Source organism: Anopheles maculipalpis, chromosome 2RL, assembly GCF_943734695.1.
Source record: "Anopheles maculipalpis chromosome 2RL, idAnoMacuDA_375_x, whole genome shotgun sequence".
NCBI lineage: Eukaryota > Metazoa > Arthropoda > Insecta > Diptera > Culicidae > Anopheles > Anopheles maculipalpis.
Window position 1 is genome coordinate 25,436,713 of NC_064871.1, and position 23,512 is coordinate 25,460,224.

General features: G+C 42.3%; 3 protein-coding genes across 3 annotated transcripts in view; 1 reads left to right on the forward strand and 2 right to left on the reverse strand.

Moving 5' to 3' along the window:
- LOC126565732 (uncharacterized) overlaps window positions 1-23,512 on the forward strand; it is a 578,093-nt gene that overhangs the window by 238,885 nt on the left and 315,696 nt on the right. The gene's annotated exons all lie outside the window — the stretch shown is intronic.
- Window positions 1-23,512, reverse strand: part of LOC126557323 (transcription factor IIIB 90 kDa subunit) — a 525,788-nt gene that overhangs the window by 190,869 nt on the left and 311,407 nt on the right. The window lies entirely within an intron of this gene.
- LOC126556998 (neural cell adhesion molecule 1) overlaps window positions 18,569-23,512 on the reverse strand; it is a 90,910-nt gene continuing 85,966 nt past the window's right edge. Inside the window, exons 11-13 of the mRNA XM_050212614.1 lie at window positions 20,159-20,470; window positions 19,786-20,066; window positions 18,569-19,168 (exon numbers count right to left, since the gene is read on the reverse strand). Of these exons, the coding sequence (XP_050068571.1) occupies window positions 18,614-19,168; window positions 19,786-20,066; window positions 20,159-20,470 (1,148 nt within the window). The 3' untranslated portion in view covers window positions 18,569-18,613. The remainder of the gene's footprint in view (window positions 19,169-19,785; window positions 20,067-20,158; window positions 20,471-23,512) is intronic.

Consider the following 23,512-nt stretch of genomic DNA (forward strand, 5'->3'; position numbering starts at 1 on the left):
GTAGACATGGTGGCGAGGCAGACACCGAACTTTAAACAGCAGAAATAGGATCTAAAAGTTTTGTAAATAATTTATATGCAGCGAAAGGAAAATGATCAATGTTCAATGATTTTTCCTAGCTTTCGTGTACGTATAGGATCAGATCGAAACAAATTATCTGTCATCCTTCAGAAATCACAATGTTTACAGTGATTTTAGCATAATGTAGTTAAGATTTCATGATTTTTAATTGGAAAAACATAGGCATTTTTTTAAAATGTTTTGAGTTTTCAATTTCAATGCGAAAAACGTCGATAAACTATATGAAGTTGTATCCAAAAGTGTGTACCTTAACAGACAATATATTTGAAAAAAATATATATACGAATTGCAACTACAGATGAGCCCGTTGTTGTGATTAGCACATATACTACTTCATTATACTTTCCACTTCTATTTTGCATGTATTTCTCGTTTTTCCCATCACAACAATTAGCCCGGGAGGACCACCTACGCAGACAATAGGTTGGTGGTTTGTTTGTTTTGTGTCTTTCATTATCTAAAGCACGTGTGGGTTGGCATTTCCGTATAGCTTGCGCAGTGCTTAGATGCTCAATATGTGTGCAACCATCGGTCCCGTGCATAAATGTACAATGAAAAAGCACCGGAATGAACAAACTGGGTGGAAAACACACAAAAAACATAAAAAAGCGAAAAAAGACGCGAATATATTCACCACGCTGGCAGCTTCAATCTATCCGTTTTTCCAAACACTTTATCTTCTTTAGCTGGCACACATGCACTTGGCATCATTTGCATTCGCGCTTCGGTTGGGAATAATTTCGAAATTTTTCCCATCAAGGGCGGGTGCACCAACTCCCGCCAAGCATGCACACGCAAACACTCCTGCACACGTACGTAAGTATACCAGGTCTGTCAAGCGGGTTGCAGGATGGCGCAAGCACATTCGCCGATAAGCACACGATCGCGTTGCCATCCGCGAGTAACAGCGAGCGTATGTATCACGCGAAACAACTGAAAACTTACCGTTCCCTTGCAGGCCACAGATCTGGCTACGAAGGGAAACCCCGATGGCTACGGATGCTACATTGGTTATAGTGAGGTATGATGAAATAAAACAAAAAATGCCCTAACTTAGCTTCTACATTTCTAATGCAGTAGCGAGGTGGGTACGAAAAAAAACTCTTGGAAACCCACCATGAGGGCGTGAAAAAGCGACACCCACCAACAACACGGATTTTCGAGTCGACAAACACGCCTGCGAACGTTGGCCATCGGCAACAGGAAACGACCTTGGCAAGTGCGAGAGTGCCCCTTCCTTTGCACTGGTCGGGAGTCAAAGTAAGTGTATGTATGTGGCAAATGCACGCGGTTTTAACGGAAACTCCGGATTTCATCTACGAGTGCTGGAGCAGATTTTTTTTTCTCTCATCTTTTTCACGCTTTCCCATGCCTCCCATCCCTTCTCATACACGATGTATATCTAATTTCACACATTCTTAATCTCACTGAAGCAATTTATCATTTTGAGCTACAGGATAGCCAAGCTTAACGCGTCCTTCACGAACGCTTCGACTCGGTGTCGTTCTTGTTGGTGGTGTTGAGACCACCACTACTAGTACTACTGCTAGGATTGCGTGGTCTCGATACTTGGTTCCGTCCGGCCGTCATATGGACAGTGTTAGTCCGCGTTTTTGAATTTACTGCACACTCCGTGACGTATCGGTGAAAGCTGTCAGTGGCACACTTGCCGCTACCGAGGTACTCTCCACACAGTTGCTGCACGCGGTGAAGTCTCGTTCGTCTGGTCTTTAGGGTAAACGTTCTAACGTGGACGTTCCTTGCAATGACTCAATCAAGCTGGTTTTGTATGGAAACAGACTGTTCTGGCAAACGTTACTTTACATTTTAGGTGATTTAAAGGAGCTTTTTTTATTTTACTTTTAGTGTATAAGTTGAACATGTAAAATGAAGGTGAAAATAATTTTCCGGTTAGTTTATACACTAATTTTATCCGAATTTAAATCTATTTTTAAAGCGTAAAATTATTCTATTATGTATATTCCACTCGGCAAGCTTCATAATCTATCCTGAATATGGACTTTTTCCACGAATCTTTCAGTCATAAAGGCCTGTATATCCTAAATTAGTTAGTTTGGATTGAATTACTGCTTCAGATTCACCGGACCACCGTCATGAAATTTCAAATAAAGCTCGTTCATAATCCACCTTTTGGTACCTTACTTTCTACTTTAATACCAGCACCTAAAGGTATTTAATCATTCCTGAGTAATGATGCACATTTACGCACGTTTATGTGCTTCATAAACATTTTCTAAGCAATAAATCAATAAGCAGCCACCATTATCAAAATTGCAATTATTATCGTTGTGTAGTTAAGCACTTTGCTGTACATTTGCTTCTGTTTCTAGCGTATGCAAGGCAAGTGAAAAACAAACAATATGCGTGTGGAAAGAAGAATTTCTATTGGGTTTCTTCTTCCTTTTGATTTGTGGAAGAAAGTAAACATTTTGTAATCGAAAGCTAGAACGGAACATGAAACAAAATTTGAAATTTATGCAGAAATTTGTTAATCTTTTGTTGTTTTGTTTTTTAAGAAACTTTATTGCGCTTTTTCTGGTCATTCTAAAGCAATTTGCTTGTAACGTTTGTGTTAGCAATTTTCCTTAAAGATTACAGTTTAAAAATTTAAACTTCACAACCACTAGAGTACTTTCTCTTTCTGTCGTGAGTGATCCCTTTCACACATACACACCGCCTTAGTAATTAATTTATATTAATTTCTTTTTTCTTGCAACAAATTCTTCTTTCTCAATGTGGGAAAAACTTCAAACAGCATTAACGCTTGTTTGAAACATTCGTTAAACGAACCAGGTTGGCACAATACTTCAACATTCTTACCAATTTGTAAGCATACACTCGGTGTGTGCTTCTTTCACGCCGAGAAGCACTAGCACCACCAACATGCGACTCCTGCCGTGCTTTTACCCCACTCTACCGCTTCATCCTTCCACTTGTGACCTGTAAGCGGAAAAATATTGAAATGAGAAATGAAAGGTAGTGTTAATTAAATTCACTTCCGTCCCATCTCGCCCCGACCGTACACGAGCGCAAGTAACGGTCCCAATCGCGGGTAAGACTCGGGGCTGCGTTGTGTGCCGCCACGTTTTTCCGGGCGGCAAACATTACAGCAGCAGCACCGTGTTTCTCGCTCCCATCTCTGCCGTTCTGGTATGATTTTGCGCTTTCCCACAAATGCCTTCTGCTCCCGGGGTGACGCAAACCCCGCGGCCACCGCATTGAAGCAACGAACAATACAATTTATGCAATCAGCATCAATCCTTTGCCACGAGTAGCCTAGCACCTAGTAGCCCTTTCATCTTCTGGAAAGGACAAAAAAACATCAGGCTAAGCGTTCGAAGCGGGCCGGGTCGGGTCCCGTGCTGTGCCACGTAAACGAAATCGCAGGAATAAATAACAAAAAAAAAATCTCTGTCGTATTTGGTCCTTGGAAGGTCTGTGGTGTAGTAATCGGACAACGGGAGGCTCCGGCCTGAGCTTGCACGTGGTAAAACCCGATACTAAAGCTATAGGGGCTATACGCGGGAGTATATGGGTGGCAAACAAATGGGAAATAAAGCAGGGGGCAAGAAGGCAGGATAAAGAGTAGCCAGGGTGAGTGGGATTTGCTGCGTAAATCTTTGCACAAACGCACCCGGTCAAATGTTGCACTGCGCCGTCGAAGGGGAGAACGGGAATGCAATTTTCTAGCTAAATTAATTACGTACTTTTCTTTCAAATTGTTTTCCTCCAGAACAATGGTATCAACCTGTACCGAAGAAAGCTGTGCGCAAATATTTTGCTTACCATTTGTTTTTTCTTGTTTTGTTTGGTGCAATGAGAATGCTAGAAGGTTTTTTAAGGTTTTCCAGACCCTCCACTTCTCGAATGGGCTGATGTAGTCGGTCTGCAGCGTTAACTTTTAAACCGAACATTTGAGTTATTCCCACAAGAATTGATAGATGGAAGTGAAAAAGCAAGGAAAGCGAAGAGTAGTTCTGTATGCTTTTGAGAGCGTAGAAATTCAACCTGTAAATCAAATCTCAAGCTACGATGGCTTCAAGAAAGCAGTAGAGTTAATTAAAATAGTGCGCCTTTCGTATGGTAATATTAAAACTAGTTTCTTTGCGCCGGCTTTTTACAGGAAATTGTTGTGCTAATTAATTTATTTTAAATAAGGAAATCCTTGTTATGGTACATTTAACCTAAGTAAGTGTGTATTATGAAGCATTCCTTTTTTTTCTACACAAATGCACACAGTTTTCGAGAAATGATTTTTATAAAATTATATCACTTTTTGATAAACTATAATACAAAAGTCTCCAAACGATGTTTGGAATCTTAAGGGTCTTTCCACTATAGGGAGTGAATTGTTCACTGCTTTTTTAATTTTCTTTATTTCAACTGCACCAACACCAGCAGAAGATTTCCTCCCCAAACGGTTAGGATGACCCATTACAATCGTTCAAAGTACAGGTTGCATTAAACCACCCTCCCAACCTGAACTGGGGTTTCCACTACCTTTCGGAGAAAAGTTGTGTTTGTTAGAGCTATTGCTTTTTCTGGCCTCCATAATAAATGCGTTTCTGAAGGCGTTGATTGGATGAGCATTCTAGAAAAAAAAAAGGAAAAATACATTCATCGTTGCAACTATTTCCTCATTTGACTCCACGGAGTACTAATGTAGCAAAGAAGCAAAAAAAGTTAATACAGCAAAACTGGAAAAAAAAAGGTTCGATTACTACAACTTTGGGCTGAGGGAGACGGATAAGCGTGCGAGAGATGGAGAGTAAGCGATTTTTCACACTTTCGTTTCATGCCAAAAGCATGGAGAATCGGGCTACCCCGGAGCGGGAGTTCTTAATTATACCGAATTAAGCGTGCAAACACGGAGGGTATAATATGCTGGCGGTTGTTGCACAGTTTGTTAATTACATTTTAATGAATTTGAGAATTAATTTAAGCAACAATATTCACACACAAACACACAAAAAATGTGTATCTTTCACAAGCGAACGGGCGGATGCGAGGACGTAAGGTTCCCGATGCACTTTTGGCAAAAAATCGCACACAATGAGGAGTGCTAGGGTATTTTTTGCTGATGAATTTTTGCTAATAGAAAAGAAGCTTAGGCAATCCAACCCTCATGAGAAAATTGCACAAGATGGAAATGAAGCAGTTTCGTTTGGATAAAATTTGGACGAGTATGTCTTATAACGCAATATCAAGAGTGTGTGTTTATGTCCTTAAGCTAAAATATTTTACAATAAACATCTAGTTCTTAAAGAAGTTATAAAATAGCATTAAAACTGTTTCTTGACTCCAACAAAGAAAATAACTCCCGGAACGGGAAAAAAATGCTTCAGGAAACTTGGGCTAAACGAATCTCGACAAAGTTTTTGCATCTCCCAAATGATCTCAGTGCAGAAAACGATACTTAATACTATTTTTATGGCCATAGATAGATAGCCAAAGCTACGCTACACAATACAGTTGTTCTATTGTTCCCTAGAAACGTATCACACCACCAAACACCGTTCCTATCGTGCTCCGAAAAAGGGGCAACAAACACTACCAAAAGCAACAAAAAAAAGTCTTCTAAAGAAACCAACAAACCACGATGAAAATGAGGAAACGCAAGCAAATGGTAATGAAACAGTAGAAATAAAACTCTTCCTCAACCAAACACCGGCCACATCCGCTGTTGGTTCGCTGTTTATTTGCTCATTTACCCTTGTGCCGTAGTTTTTCTCCTCCTCTGCGTATGTGTGTGTGTGTGTACGCGCGCTGTCCTTGTGTTCATCCCATCCTGTTCGGCGTTCATTTCCTCACCAATTTGGTGCCGTTTTCGCGCGCAGAAACCAATTAAGAAACGCAAATAAATGTAGGTTTTTTTTACGTTACTCCGTTACCCCGTATTGAAGAAACTTTGAATATTTATGTTCCGTACGAGAAATGTGTGTGAATCATTGGGCAGGGCTCAGAGAAGCTCAGCGTACAACAGAGCATGCTGCAGTAGGACACAAGGATCGCACAGCCTCTCTTTTTTTGGAGGCCTCTTCGTGAGTTTGTGAGGCAAACATCATAACATCGCTCCTACCGAACATCCTATTGGCTTCCGATATTTGGTTGCAGATGGGAACCGCATGGTTGTAAACGACCCATCAACCCGAAAATCAGCTTGGTGGGTGGCTGCCGCTAGATTGGAGGGCACAAGAGCCGGATGGTCGAGACGAGGCAGCAAGCCCAGCGCAAATCCTGCCCTTTTCGCCAGGATCCTACATCGTTAGCGCAGTTTTATCAGTACCCGAAACTGTCAGTGGTTATTAACGAACTTTATGATGACATCGATAAAGTTCATCTTCCGCCACGGTTCGCTTATCGAACACGGCACCGAGGCTCGACCTCGGTGGCTGATAAGCGGGATGGAATGTTGTGCTGCCCTGGAAGCCTTCAGCCGCAATACGAGGAACTACTGCGGAAATGCCTTTTATGACGCTCGTTGGGCGTAGATTAATGTACGGCGGTTGCTATACGCGTATGGCGGAATGCGAATGGTCGGGAAGACTTGTATTGCATCGTTTAGCTCTGGTCCTGTTGTTGCCTGGCAAGGATTCATTTTCATGTAATGAGACGTGGAGAAGTGGTGTCTCTATTGCAAAACAAAATTGTGACTGCAGAGTTATTAGGCTACTGAAGCAGCATGTTAAACGCTCAAATTGAAAAGGTATGATGAAAAGTGAAGAACAAATGGGGTATTGTTGAATATTGAAAACTCGCTCCACTGTTTGCCGAAACTAAATTCAAACGCTAGTCCTCTGATGAGTTCACTCTGTTAAACTGAGTATAAATATGAGTTAAAAACCGAGCCATGACCAAAAAACCTATCTCTAGCTTCTATCTTCTACTCATCCCTAACGATGATTGTGATTGGATCCGTCTCATGAGGACGCCGTTATGATTCTCCACCTTCTGGCGGTTTTAATCCGCTGCAGCAAAGTATCATTTACGAATAGCTAATTCAAAGATTCATACTACACTCGCTTCCTCAACCCTTTCGTTCGCCAGCTGCAGCAGCAGATTAATTTCTGAGAATTTTACATCAAACCCATCTCGTTGCAGCACTAAAGCCAACGGCTACCAGCAAGTCCCTTAACGACTCTTCACATGTGCATGTGACCCGTTTTCATCCCGACAGAGCGCACGAGCGCACGAAACGTCAAATTACGCATGATTTACATATCGCTAGAGACATCAATATAATAAAGTTCGATTGGATATATCGAAGATTGAGAGAGGAAAATTGAAAAAGTTTTCCACACCACCGGCGCACCACAGCTCGGCTGCATCATGCACGGCAGTGCGGGCAAGCTGCTCAATTGAGCTCAACCGTATCGGAACCGCACGACACTGCAGAAGATTGGATAGCGGGAATGCAGCTTCACAACGCTGGAACACCCCGAGGTGTCTAACTTTTCAGCACCCGTCGCCATTACCCGTTGCATATTTATGTACTTCAAGCTATGGGCCGCGTTACGGTCGTTATTGCTGTCCTGTTGTGTGTGGTCATCGTAAGCCAAGCGTGCCATATGACGATGTACTGTAACTGTATGCTATATCCAGGTGGACAACAAGTGTTGGGACAGTGTGCATCGATGGAAAGCTCGTTTTTTTTGTCCTCAGCAGAAATAGTGATTGAGAGCGTCTCATGAGAACGCTGTTATGGTTCTCCTATCAAGAATTTTGATGATTTCTTTTGCACAAGGGAATAAATGCTTCAAATTGATCCGCAATTTTAATCGAGGAAGTGTTAGGTTAAATTTGAATCAAAGAAAATGCTCAAAACGCTTGAAATTTTTACGAATATTTTTTTCCGACTTTATTCTTATACAATGAATATTCCTAGTTAAAAAAATGTAATCTCAACCTTTTTTCAGCTTCCTCAACAGTCCGTTATCTTTATCATGATAATTATCGCATGCAGTCTAGAGACCAGGCTTCCGTCACCAATTACACGGCTAACCATCTGGTGAATTACGCTTCCATCAAGCTGCGAGCTACAGTTGCAATCTCCAGAGACGAATCTATCTGTTCATCATACTCGTCTATATGCTTTTTGCCATCTTTTCCATCTACGTGCGAGTCTCCAGTAGCCTCAGGCACGTTCGATGTTACATTGCAGATAAACCATCTTCCATGGGCTGATGAGTGGTGGTTCCTCAAGGGATACACAAACTGGGATACATTGTGTGGTCGATATATGATCGTGCATTAGTAATGCAAAATTACACTCTACTTCGTTAATTGCTCGATGGTTAAAACCACTTCGTATGTGACATTATTTATCTTCCTGCTGAAGATGAATGTTATTTAGAAGAAAAATGTTCGAAATATGTATTCTGTATAATACAGGAAGAAAGCATTTTTTATTTTCAAAAATATTAATTTTTGGCAGGAATTTTCACAAACTAAATTAAGATCATCTTTATCTTTTGTTCTCGAGTAAAGGCAAACCAAATCTACTTGAAAACCGATACCATGTCAAAAAGCTTTTAGAATCAATAAAAGTTAGCTCCCATAAGCTGATCATCAATTTTTACAGGCTACCCCATTATGACATTTGATGTTTCTTACACATTGTAAGTAGAAATGTTGACCGCAAAAACACAAACGTTTTGCCAAGAATCGGTGTCGCTGGCATACTGAACATCGTTTCCTTTTTGTCCCACACTCAAATCCACACACACACACACACACGTGCCAATTTTTTGCTCATACCTTTTCCCGAGCTTGAACTCGTACATGGTGGTGGTAATGAGAACAGACAGCACCGGCTTGTGAGGCCATACCATGCCGAGCAGCACGTAAGATTAAGCCATAAAGTTTAAACCACCGTCGCCTACACCACCAGCAAATGCTGACTACCCGTACAGCAGTATGACAGGAGCTTCGATTGCGGTCGGCAATGGTAACCTTGGCGTCACCAATCCCAGCGTATCATCCAAACACGTGGCAAGAAAAGGGGAATGCCAGGAATGGGACAAAATTAAGGAACAAGCAAAAGAAACGAAAGGCGAACAGGATCAGGCCATGTCTCAAGGACGCGACGTGCTGGCAAGGGATGCAGGGTATGAAAATGGATAATTCGAAACTCCCAGCCAGCTCTCGGAAGCAGCCGAGCTAAGGGATGGAGCTACGAAAAGTGAATCCGGCCGCCTTAAGCCCGGTCAGGGGATACAACAACCGGTGGGAAGAAAATTGAAAAGATAAAACACCACACTGAAGTGCGAAAAGACTCGTGCACCAGTCCGGGGAGCTCTTGATGGAGAAGGATTTACCTGGGATCGTAGTATACCAACATGGGGCGATGGTAGCGGTGGGTATGGTGGACATGAAGGAGATGAAAGCAAATCTTGGTTGGAGCTAGGCAGGATTTCTGTATGTGCCAGTCTTCAAAACCGGTACAGCTCCCCCCGATGGAGTGAGAATAAGCCGTGCTTCTAGAGGCTTATGTGCCTATGTCTCCTCCCGATGTGTGCTGACACCGATGTTGATCTCTCCCGGGAAGCGCTGGAAAGAAGACGACAAAAAAAGGCGCACGGAAAGCCACGAAAGACACAACGAGTCAGATGGTTTCCAACGCAAGAAATGGTTTCGCATCCTCACCCCCGTGCAACCGACGGCTTGCCATTGGAGGCGCCGGAAAGCCACCAATACTAGGCAAAGGGTCCGGGTGGAACGCAAAAAACTCGGGCATCTGTACAATCGGTATTATACGAAGTGATATCAAAGTCATCGTCAAAGAAGAGATGACAAAAAAAAAAGCGAACCGAGGTTTCGAGGCCAGCTCGGCGCCAACATGAAGTCTTTCTGGTATCCTCTGGAAACCATGGCTACCATGGGCACGATGAAAGAGCAAACCGAAGGTGACATTTTTAGTTTTCGTAATCCTACCATCGTTAGGGGGTTTTGTCCGACGGTTTCCCGTTACCTTGCTCCCATGCAATGGTAACCCTCTTTCTTTCTCTTTCTCTCTCTCTCTCTCTCTCTCTCTCTCTCTCTCTGAGGGACCAACACCTCCACCACCTTGGCTTCGTTTCAAAGTGGTTTTTTTTTGCGCTGTGCTTTGTTCATTTGTTTCGGGTTTAGCTTTCGCGGTGAGCTGGTAGGACTTCACCAGAGTCAAGCTAGTGCCCAGCTTCCTGCACATGCATCTATCGAGGGGGATTTTGTCCACTTGTATTGCGTTAGAGATGGAAACTCGTCTGTATCTGTTTTTTTTTTTTTTTTGCTCGACGATGAATGTTTTTGTTCGACCCAACCGACCATTACCATCTTGACGTCAGTACAGATTAGACGAGTTTCCGACGCTGTGGTTCATTTCGAGGATGTTTATGCAATTCTTTTCTTGCCCCGGCAACCATCGCCGCTCTTACCAACTGACCACCGTCAATGGATTGTGCTTGAGAAGCATAGAAAGGAACAGAATAACACCTTGAACGAAAAAAACCCTTGATACTTCAAATGACTCTGGATGGTTTTTGTGCATCGCTTTATGGTACAAGACGATGACGTTTTGTTGCGTTGGTGCGTCATGGGCCATGAAGAAAACAAGATATAAACAACAATTTTGATGTGAAAGTAATTGATTCGTGACCGTTTTCCACCCATACAATAGTAAAACAAATTGGTACATAGCTTACAACGCCAATAAGCAGCCACTTAGCAATGTTGTTGATAGGAAATCAGAGTAAGGAGCTTATTGATCTGTTTGGCAATGGTGGTTTTTAACAGACGGTCATGCCGAAGTCTGAATTTGAAGTCTGCGAATCGAAAAGCGGTTCTAGTTTGGAAAAATATGCTTGTTGCTTAACAGTGTATCGAGAAAGAAATTAAATCTCGAATGGTGCAAAAAATTCAAATATTGAATTGCATCGCAACCGATTTCAACATTGGTTTGAAAATTAAAATATTTTGATCTGAGTCATTTGATCCATACTCGATTTTGTATTTACTTTTGTATACACTATACGTATTGATAAAGACCCAAAATGCAATAAAAACGCACTGTAAGTTGGCATTCGTGATTTCGTTTTGTTTAAATTTCTGCAATCTTAATTTCGCATTGATTTTGTATACGTTTTGTTTCGGTAATAGTTTTCATCAATGTCCATTTTCATCGGCCCTTCGTTTGTCATTCGAACCGTTACACGGTACGGGATGGATGTGCCGAACAATAAATCAATCAGGTGTGACAGATTTATTGAACCATACGAACGGTCCGGGACTTGGTTCGGGAAAATTAAACAAACGCACCCTCTGTGTATGTGTCTATTTGTGAGTGTCTTCGGCAGCGGAACAACAACAGGAACAACCGAATTTCGATTCTACTGTGTTGGAATCAATGCGCGCTTAGAGCATGGGGCAAGGAACGCACGTTCGGTCCGAAAATGGAAGTGAAATCGAAACGCAACGCAACATTTTCACCATCCATCTGTGTACCGTTTCGCTTTTTCCGCCGGTGACCGGTGGATGATGATGATAGAATAATGAAATTTACGAAATGGAGGCGCCTGGTGCGTTTCAACATTTCGCAAACAACAGCGCGAAACTGGTTGGCGAACAAAGAGCGTCGCACTCCGGCGCACTCCTCCTGTCAGATCAGGTGGAATAAAAAGTAATCCATCTAATGGTTACAATTGAGCAGCACAATCTGCAACCTCAGCTTCGTCGCTGTGAGACTGCTAATGCTGTTTTAGGTTTATAATTCGCCCAATCCATTCGTCCCGCACACCGCGTGTTCCTCCCCTGCTCGGCGCACACAATTGGAAACAGTCTTCATTAAAAATGGTGATGTTCGGTTATATTTGGGATGATTTTTCCACTTTTGTTCACTTCCCAAAACAAAGGAAACAAAAGTTTCATTCACTGATAAGCATCGCTGTAGCAACAAAAGGGCGCGCAGGTGAGTGGAAATCACTGATATTCAGCAGCATGGCAGCCCAGAATGCCGGAACGGATTCGCAAGCTGTGACAAAGGAAAAGGTTGCTGTAATTTACCCCGGCCGGTACAATCAAAGCGAAAAGTTCAGCTGCGATGACAAAGACACACCCGGAACCATTCCGTTAGGTGACCTGCATTTTAATTTTTTTTTTCAAAGCCAAATTGTATTAGATCAATAGAAAAGTACATATTTCGATAACGTTTCGTGTAAAGTGTTCCAGGAAGGATTTTCATGTATCTTGTTTTGTGTGAGACTTCTGTGAGAAAATTTTAAGCAACGAATGCAGTCGAAGTGATTACTTTTCATTCTGGAACATTTTTATATTAAACAATGAAAATTAAGTAAAAGTCAAATAAATTTTGCTGTTATTACAAATTTGATTCTCTTTTCTATCATAATAAGAATTTTTAAATTAAAAATGCATATTGATTGGAAATCAAATTCATTCGTTATTCCACGGATGCAGTCGCGTAACAAAAACACTCATTCTACATTCATGTTGAATCCGAATTTTTAATGCACGCACACTCAATTGAATGTAATGTACGTGTTGGTAATCTAAAATACATGCTTTCGTTCAAAACAAAAGAACATTAATCATCCAACAGATTTGACGAATTTTCGCCCTGTTTCGCATCCATGTTATAAGTGGTTATAAAATAATAACAGCATTGAGATTTAACGGTCCAACGCAACACATTTAAAATATTGTTTTTATTTATTTACAATTGATTATGACGGCCAGTGCCGTATTTTCAAATGTTGTATTTAATTGGTTTAAATATCTTAAACTCGTCTGTGGTTTTAACACTATGACCATTCCATTGCTATCCTTATTTTCATTTATTTTTCAAACTGTTTTCATTTGCATATGTGAAATGTTATTACACATATGCAATGAAAATGTTATTAAACGTTGTTGACGGCTTTACAAAAGGTTTTGTACTAGAACTCCAGTTCATACTTTACTGTGTTAATGTGATGCTTTTACAGGCTGGACCAATACACTAAAACACTTCTCTGGCAGTTGAATTACTTATTATTAAAATAGAATACATAAAACTTACTTGAAAATTTTCTTCCATAAAAGCACACGATATTGTCAAATGAAAATAGCAAAATAGTCGTTCAGGACTGTAAAGATTTGCATAAAAAACCTGGTAAAAATTTTTACTATTGAAATTTACAATTTTTCACCCATTCACCAGATACCAACAGCTTTTGACAAAAACTACTATTAAATGTCTTCCACACGACTAAATTGATATTAAAAAAGGCTCATAAAAAAAGACTTTCGGAGTTTTGCTTTTTACAATCTCTCATTACTGTTTTGACTTGAGGCCATACATTAACCCGTTTCAAAAGAAATTTATTTATCCTTTAGGCTTTTGGCCAAACCTTCTCCGATGGCAGTTTCCTCGGAATAGTGTATTCTTTCATTGTAACCCTTTCTTTTTTTTTTGCCCCGGTTTTTTGGCAGTCAGCAATCTCCCTTTTTTACGACCGATCGAAACGTTCACCTTTTTGCACAGAAATACGTGTCGTAAATACGGCTAATTAAATGAAATTCGATTTTTCACGTTTCATTTTACGTTCCGCGCCTGTTTTTATTTCGAGCCGGCCACACGGCGATTGGGTCGCTGGCCTTTTGAATTAATGTGTCATTAACGTTCGAAGTTTGTCTGCTTTTTGGTGCAGAAATTGAAAATCTACGCAAAAAGGGCGGCGGAGCATTGGCAGTAAAACAAAAAAAAAAACGAAAAAACGAAAGATTGTACCTTTTGCGTGTAATCCGGTATACAGGTGCGTGGAAAAGCAATTTCATCAGTGTTGGAATATTGGAAAGCAAATGGAACAACAAAGGAAACGAAACAAAGTGAAAGAGTCGAAACAAAATAACGATAAACAATATTCGTGTGACGAGGCAAAGCTGGAATGAATGGCATCAATAGCGTTGATATATTAATGTAAAATTTGCTTTTAATATGCGCCACGAGAGCATATTGAGAACACACACACAGCATATTGGGATGTTGGTGGATGGAATGATTGTGTTCTTCTTTTTTTTTTGTGTGAATCAAGCGCAAAACAAGGAATCAATGAAATGAGATTGAATATGTCATTGATTTTGTGTACGTCACAACACAAGCGAGTTCCTAATTGTAACAATGGAAGTTCAATCGATAATTTTTGCTTGCATTGTTGCTTTCTACTTTGGAGGTGTGTATGTGTTTGCAAATTTTAAAACTTTTAACTCCCAACATTTCCTTTGCTATTCAGTTTCCAAGCTGCAGCAAAATTTAAAAAAAGGTGTAAATAAGGGGACGCCCATAAATAACATAACGCTTGAGGAAGGGTGTCCTGTGGTCAAAAATTTCCGATTTTAGCGTTACGTAATCTGAGGAGTACCCCTAATTACTTATTGTTCTTTTATACCAACACAAATATTTATAAATGAATTTCCAATCGGTTTAAAATAAATTTTAACAAAATCTTAATTTTCAAAGCACTGCAGCATAGCACGCATGTATGCTGTACAGTACATTCAATTTTCAAACGTTGCTTAAAATGCACAATGTTTCAGTTGAGATTCATGAGCATGTTTGTATGCCGTTTCGTTTCCCCACTAGCCCACTTATTCGATGAATAACAATGAAAACTTCCCAACAAGCCTTTGATGTGGTCATGTCCACATTGCTAGTTAATTTAATTGAATACCTTATCCTATTGTATGACCAACTCGATTTGACTCATTTGAGCCATTTCAGGTCACACTCGTTAGTCCGATTCTCGTTCATCGCTGTTTTTGCAGCTTTATCTTTCCCACTTTTGGCTGGGATGGATGTTGATGGTGTTTATTTTTCCTGTCTCTCCCCAACTTTTTTGTTCAGCGTTCCTTCAATAAAACGCTAATAATGCTCACCTTTCAACCGGGTTGCGATTATGGCCATTCGGCCCAACATTGTTTACGTTCGGAGCTCGGGGTTTTGAATTTCCGATTTCCTGTTTAAGTACTGCTTCTGCGTATTCCCGCACCACTCTTTGGTGCGAAGAAAATACAGCAAATAAATTAATCATACGTTCATCTATACACACAAATATACACATACGCACCAGCATGTCGGCACGACAAACCCGGAGCATCGTGTGATTTTATCCATTTATTTAAATTAATTTATTTAATTTAAGGTTTTAAGCAGTTTTGTTCGAGCCCCGGATGCATGTTTTTTTTTGTTTGCGTTGCAACCTGACAGGTAATAAGTGGATTAAGTTCTTTTTTCTCCATATCCGATAAAGCGTATATCCAAACAAAGCGATTACGATCGTTGAAGAATTGTTCCGGGCTCAGTTGTCCGTAGATAAAGTATAGTAAAGCAAACCTGTTCGAAAAAAGTGTCATCATACAAGCATGAAAAAACTCAAAAACCGAACACAGACAGGGCGCAGAATCATGTTTTATAAATTTATCTATTTTATTTACAACTGCAATTTTATAATCATATTTTTGCATACAACACCACCGCCTCTGCACCAACTGAGCTTAAATTTCATTTTCTTTTGATTATCCCCCCACAAAACGGGGCATCGGTTCACTACCCCTTTTCACACCGCCTTCATACCCCTCTTGCGCCATCAACCACATAACATGCTGCCGTTAGTAACCATTCGGTCGATATTTTACCTACGTATTAGGACCTTTCCTCCATTCCTTTAGCTCCTTTTTGTTTCTTGTCCACTCGCCGGTGGACCTAATTTATTGATATCAATATCTAGGTAAAGAATGCAACTTTTGATTTGGGTTTTACTGTCTCTTTTCTCGCTTTACTTTTAGCTTTCATTTGCACGCCCTTGTTTGTATGATTCCTTGTGATGTTTCATCATTGATCGAACTAACTTGTGTGACGCTTTTTTTTTGTTCAGTGATTTTACATATTTACAGTAAACGGTCAATGAGGTTGTCACTGATTTAACAGCATTTTGAGTGTGTGTATTTTGGTTAACGTTTTACGTAGCTGTAAAAGGCCAGTTTGAAGAATATTTTGAAAACGGTCCGCCTTTCTTTGATTGGAAAAGAAGAGCAAACAATTCAGATTCAGAGCAATTGAAATCAATAAAAGAGCCAGAGCGGGCATAAGACTTTCGGCTGGAATTCGATGATAGATGTGGTTTCCGTGTTTTTTTTTTTTTTTTTTTTTGTGAAAATACTGTCTCATTATGAAGAATTCAAGTACGCCTGAACATGGAAGTAGGAAAACAGATAATTTTCTGCCGTTTGAGCAATTTTATCTAAGCTCTTCATTGCACAGCATGTCGAACAAAATTTCTCTTCTTGCATTGCTTATCAGCTGCTAGTAATATGTCGTTTGTGCTAGCGTGGGAAGTCAGATAGTTGTGGAAGTTCCTTTTTTGTGTATGCTAAGCTCATCGATTTGTTTGCCAAACGTGCTGCAGTGGGTTTATCCACATGCTCTAGTATTGTACCCACAAGAAACGCTTGTATATTAACAACTCGAACGAAAGCAAGTTAAGAAGACACTTGAATTAGCAAATACAGTTTAAAAAGTATTTTTCCACTTCAAATTATGTGAAATTATTCAACTGTCATTCTGCATCAACAGAAATTTCTTTAACCACACTCAATATCTCCTGAAGTATAACTTCAATAGCTTGATTAATTGAATGAAGCTAATGGAAACCCCCTGGTGTCAAATTGCAGGATTTTTTTTCAAATATTGTTTAATTTGTAACATAATTCTAGAAAAACAGCTGGAAAAAAGGGATGAAATTATCAAAAAAGGACTTGTAGTCATAAATAAACATGAAATTGACAACAACAAGGAAACCCTTCACTGCACTAACGATTTTTACACATATCACAAACAAAAAACAAGAGACACCATACCAATGCAGTAAACAGTTTTCTGTACGCGAAAATCCTATTTCCCACAACACTCTATGCGCCTTCGTCCTATCGTTCCTCATCTTCCAATCAGTACATCGAAAGGTAAAAAATAAAGAACACATCCATCATCGATTGTGTTGACATCTGTAACGGGAGCGTGAAGCTAGAACATAACACACAAACACAACCGAATATGCCCTACTATCATAGCCTCCAACACAAGATAGTGGCTTGCGAGGACACCGAGCGCACCTCAAGCGCACGAGAAGCTCGATTCCAACAGCAAAATCGGAAGAAAAATTCACCATTTTTAACGTCATCAATCACTGTCAAGGATGTGGTCCCGAGCCACATCAGGCTCTATGCAGCATGGATGTGTACCAAGCGTCGTTATGCAACACCAAAGGGAAATAGGGACGACACAGTGCGGGATAGGAAAGATACTGCCGATAAGCGGCATTTCGAAGGTGTGTGTGTGTGTGAGTATGTGCGGCGCCCACAGCATAGGAAAAGGTGATTCGGCAAAGCCACCTCGAGGCGCGCTTATCCCCAATCCAATCGAACGTGAGGCAAGATCGCTTTGGTTGGAGGGACAAAAATGGGGCAAAATAAAAACGTACGTCTTATCTTGGTCACATCTTTTCTCACTTGCCTCCTGTAGAAGTGTGCCTTATCGTGATGGCAATCGAGTTCCTCGCGAGACGTCCTGGCCCATTGCGTCTTACGTGAGCGTGTGTTTTAATTATTTGCTAGCTAGAGTGTTTTTGTTGTTGCTGTTGCTTTTGGGTTGCTAATGCTTTTTAATTGCATGTGAAGTTTTGTTTAGGTGTGTTGTGTACAGCATAATTTTGTTTTGTCATGTTGTTTGTCTAAATGTATCTCAAACGTTTTCTTTACCTTCATTTGTAATGATCATCTTTCGCTTATGTTTTAAAGATCCCTAAAGGTATGTCCCTTACCGCTTTTTGGCTATCCTTAAACTGGATCTGTGTCAGAAGATTGAGAACCGACGTTAAATTGTTCCTATGTTGACTACGGGTGAGCCAGTGTGGTTTTTATTCCTTCTATATGTACACTATTTACAGACCCTCAACCCGTTCACCTGGAATTGGGGGGGGTCGATTGCATTAAGTTGCATCGGAAAAAGCTCACTAGTGGTTGTAGTCCTTTCTCTGCTGCTTGGCTCTCCCCTTTGCTATGTGACACACTCTCGTCCGTTTCACTCACCTCGCGTCACTTACCGCTCAACCCTCTCACAACACACGGACACGTCACTACTATTTCACAGCGTACTCATATCACAAACGGATACACCTTGTTCTAGCGAACGTAAACGAACGAACGAGTTCTGTTTGCTGGCCTTTCTTAGCGTGGCAGCTGTCGTTTGGTCTTCGTTTCCAGACTACACGGGAGACAATCTGGTGGCTTCCATTGGAAGCAAACCCCCCCACTTGCGTCTGGCTGGACTTAATTAGGTTGCACTATCACGGTCCCAAACACCCACCCACTGGAGCTGTCGCGTCGCTGCTGTTCGTATTCCCCCTTTTGTCGCGTGAGGAACGGTTACGGAATTCGCGGCACACTCTCACAGGGCCGTATCACCGACCCTGTGAGATTCCTATAGTCATACGGTGCTTTCGCGTTTCATCATAAGCGGCGTATCGGCGGACACTTCGTCCTCGGGCAGCCCGATACAGACTCGCGTCCGTGCCGTCGGTCCCAGATGCTGCATGGCGATGGCCGACGGTGGTGGCGGTGGTTGCTGTGCTCCCGGTGAACCCTGGTTGCTGGTGACGGAGATGGCCGTTATGTTGCGCACACCGGCAATCGTTCCACCGTACGACGGCCAATGATGGGTGTTGGGGGTGAGTGTGCCCGGCCCGGGACCGCTGCCACCCGTAACGGGATGCCGGGGCAGTGTGCAGGTTGTGTGGGTTGCCGTCGTAAAGGTCGAGGGCATGTGGCACATCGAAACGTTCGTGATGGAGTTGGATGCTTGCGGTGCACCGTTGCGCAGTGTACAGTAGCCGAGGGTGGAGGAATGGTTGTTGGCGTGCAGGGCGGCTGCCATTGACGAACCGATGAAGGTTTGATTAGGGGCAGTGGTCGTCAGCAGCAACCGGCTCGGACTGTTTGTGTCAATGGTCGATATGTGTTGTCTTCGTTTGATGTACTCCATCTGTGGAAGAAGTTCCCAGCGCAAAACAAACAAACAGTGAAGAGTTAATCGTCAATTGCCGAAACTGATTCCCATTAAAATGGTATATTGTATGACGGAAAATTAAAAGACAATGCATTTCAGTGCATTTCAATTCATCTTAAATCAGGAATCGAGACGAACCATTCAAGGCGTCAGTGACGAAAACAGCATGTCATTATACCAGACCCAGATTATGATCATAAAAATACTGCAAAGTTGTCTTCACGCCACAGTTGACATACCATAAACTGGACCTCCCAGTGTCATATTGATATCAGCAGCGGTCTTTTAAACCGCCTTACCGGCTATCAAATTCCATCGAAAACAAACAAAGGCTAACAAAGCCAGTATGATCATTCCAAAATCTTCTTTAATTACTGTCACAATGAAAAACACGAAAAAATCCTGTAAATTTCAATTATAATCGTTGTTTGCTTGCATAATCCCTCAACAGTCCACGATAAATAAAACCTATTTGGAAGAAGAAACGCCCTTTTGTTTTCATTATCTACGGCATAGTGTTAAACCACTTTCGCCTGTAGTTGCTTTGATGTGATTTAGAACAAACATCCGGCACGCCAACGCACACGACCTACCTGATCATCCGAATCGATGGTGTCCGGGATAACGTCCGGGTTTTTCTCGTCACTTTCGTTCCCATCGTACTCCTTGCTGGCGACACTTTTATCGCTCGGCCCGGGTGACGATGTCCGCACGGTCGTGCTCTGGCCCGTGTCCTTGTTCCGCCTGCCGCCCGCTCCGCACGGGAACTTCAGTGCCAGCACAATGGCACAGCTGCCAATAAGTACGGCCGCCGCTAGCCCGATCGCAATCGACAAGGTAGGCGTCAGGGGCAGTGGCGATCGGGGACGCTCCACTGTAAAATGAAAATGTAAAATAGACAAACATTAGTAATCCTACAGGTTGGTCCTGCGTCGATCTCCGCCTCTATTCGGCGTGCACACGTACCCTTCTCCGAGTCCTTCATTTGCTTCTCCGGCAACCGCTGGGTGGCAGCGCTCATGACGTACGGCTCTGAGCGTCCCTTCGAGTTGAAGGCGTACACGGCCAGCTGATAGATGGCGCTTGGGTGTAGATTTGGCACCGTGAACCGGGGCACCGGTGCAGTGTTGTTGAAGCGCATCTCTTGCGAATGGCTGTCGCGCAGCTCGAGAAAGAAGGACTGTGCAAGCCCACCGTTGAATCCTTCGTAGCACCGAACGGCCAACGACGTCATGGACACGTTCGCTATCGTGCAGTTGTGTACTTGATCTGGTCGACCTGGATAAGGGAGAGCGAGCAAGAGCCGTGCAAAACAATGTAAGCGATGAAATGGAAGATATTATCCTTATACCCGCATGCTTCGCCCGAAGATTCCCAATTTTCCGAACTTGAATGCTTCGCATGGTGAATGGCAGACTTATTGCTTGCCCAGTGCACGTGGGATGCTCAGCTGGTAGAATAAAAATGGACGCTCATACATCCATCTGAATGAGTTACGATACCAAAAAAAAAAAAAAGTATTCTTCCAATTAGGACCGTTCACCGTTCGCTCGATGCAACGCGCACAGCTGACGATCAACGTTCGATAAACCCACCAGGTGATGAAATGATTTTTCTTTGTAAGTGCAGCTACTGGCTGCAAGCTACCAACGACAAAAGAAAAAACACATGGCGCTTTTATTCCCCAATTCCCTTTCCAGAGTGGGAGAATCTATTTCGTTCCTTGAAGGTGAAGAGTAATTGGTTGTTTGTTAGCTGCACAAATAAACTTTCCAAAGACGAATGGTGACAGTGAATGTGTGTTTGTTTGTGTGTCTGTGTCTGAAGCGACCGGGTGGTCGACCATACGTGATGGTCTACAGGACGTGCATTTTTATACTTTCTTCGCACAAAGGAAAGAAAAATAAAATTTACTTTCTACCTCGCAACAACCCGACCAGCCGCATCCAGTAAGCTGCACTTCTCCGTTTTGCAGATAAAGCTGCAGCTGCACTTTCACGTAACCCGGTCGAGGTTGATGAAAAGTGATTCCTAAATAGCTGCCAATGGTACACTCGACACTTACTTGCCCATGGCGTGGCATTGTGTGCGATTTTCCTTCCCGTTTTTTCTTCGCCGTTTCGCATCTTCGTCACAAACAGCTTTCCAAGGAGTGCGCAGGAGTTGAGTTGCACTTGCATCATACACACACATACACACACAAACACGAGCGCAAAAGGTCCCACTTCTAAAGGGAGAGATGAAAAACACGGCAAAAGGTCCCACTCAAGAGTTTTCCACAAAACGTGGTGCCAAACAACAACTTCCAGTGCAAACAAACTAACATCAAACTTCAGTAAACTTGGGCAGAAAGGCGGCACACTTCACTGAGGATCGTTCCGGAGAGAGAGAGAGTAAGAAGAAAAAAGAAGTGAATTCGGTGCAGTACCGCCATTTCCATTCGTTTTAACCGCACTTCCCGTGTCGTCGTAGGTCTATGTGTGTACGTTTTTTTTGTTCCATTTTTTTTTTTTGGTCGTTGTTTTGCTCCTCTTCACCTACTAAAAGACCACAAACAAACCTCGGAATGAACCTCGCTTTGAAAATTTGCCAAAGTCACCACAAAAACATAATAGTGCTGACGATGCTGCTGCTGCTGCTGCTGCTGCTTATTCGCAGTTTACCAAGATTGGGTTTCTTCTAGTTCACTCTTCACTGCCCGAATTAAACTCCAACTCGTCCCCTGCCAAGCCGGTCCAATGGATGGGTGGATTGGATGGACTTTGCTAAAATGTTTGTTTGTTTGTGTGTCCCTTACTATTCTCCCGTGGCCCTGGTGCAAATGGTAGCAGATGGGTTGAGTTTACAGTGTGTTAGGGTACTTTGCCAGTTCCATTTAAATGCGGTATTTAGCCAAGGTAATCACAATGCTGCACACGAAGGCTCACCGTCATTAGCTTCGTTGTTAGGCAGAGGTAGCAATGCGAACACGGTGGAAAGAAATGTTGGTGATGATAACATAATGATGTGCTGCATTCGTTGGAGAGTTACTGGGGAAAAATCATTTGCGGTTGTGGAATTGGTGAGCTTTTGTAAAGGTATATTCATATGTTTGTTGGGAGCTGAAGCGATCTCTTATAACAGTTCTTTATATTCTTTATAAAAATATAAACTTCTGCGAGGTAAATTCTTGAGCCTTAGGAGATTGAATTGGATAGTATTGTAATAAATCTCAGCTCCACTGGTCAGATATATCCGCCGACAGCGGATCGGTCAGCATTTTTATAGTATAAATTAGCGAGTAAGAATTTGATTAAAACAGCATTCTAACCAACAACTTGGATTGTTCATTGAAGTCGGACCCTTCCTCCGGTCTTCAATTTAACCGAAATTACTTCGTGTAGTCGGAGACATCCTCCGGTCTTCAAAGGTTGAGTCAGAGGTATCCTCCGGTCTCAATCCGTAGAATCAGAGCGTTCGGGATAATTGTGACAGTTACATTTTTGTTTACAACTCGTGATGGAGTTGGCATAGGAAAACAAACAATACGTCATTCGACAGCTAAAAGTGTACGAAACAAGCAGCGAAAACATCCCGTGATAAAAAAATGCCAAAAAAGAGTACATTGTGGAAGCGGATCACATGCATCATGATGATCCGCGCCGGACGCGACAACCACCGACACGGTTAACACCCAGAACAACCGGTGGCTTGCTTACTGCCCGGCGGACATGCCACGGGTGCCGCAAACCAAGTTCCCCCGGACGGTGATGGTGTCATCGGAAGGGGACGTGATGCCGCCCCACTTTTTCGAGCAGGGGCTGAGGCTGAACGCGGACGGGTACATTTCCATGCTGGACACCGTCGTAAAGCCTTGGATCACGAGAGTGGCCAACGGCAGACCGTACGTGTTCCAGCAGGATTCCGCTCCGTGCCATACAGCCTCCAAAACGATGAAGTGGTTGGCGGCCAATTTCAACGACTTCACCGCGCCGAATGTGTGGCCTCCCAGCCCGGATCTTAATCCAGTAGATTATTTCGTGTGGGACGCGGTGGAATGGGACACCAACAGAAACTCCAGCAACACCAACGTGGAGCTGATGGCGAAAATCAGATCCGTTTTCGCGGCCCTACCCCGCGAAACTGTCGCCAGGGCTTGTTCCCGGTTCCGGAGACGGGTGGAGGCCGTAATAGAAGCCGAGGGCGGATATTTTGAATAAAATGAATAAAATACATGGTAAGCTACTATTTCTAAAACAAACACAAAAATTTCCCGATGATTAATTTTGCCATAAAAAAGTTTTTTCTTTCTCCGTAGGTGACTGTCAACATTATCCCGAA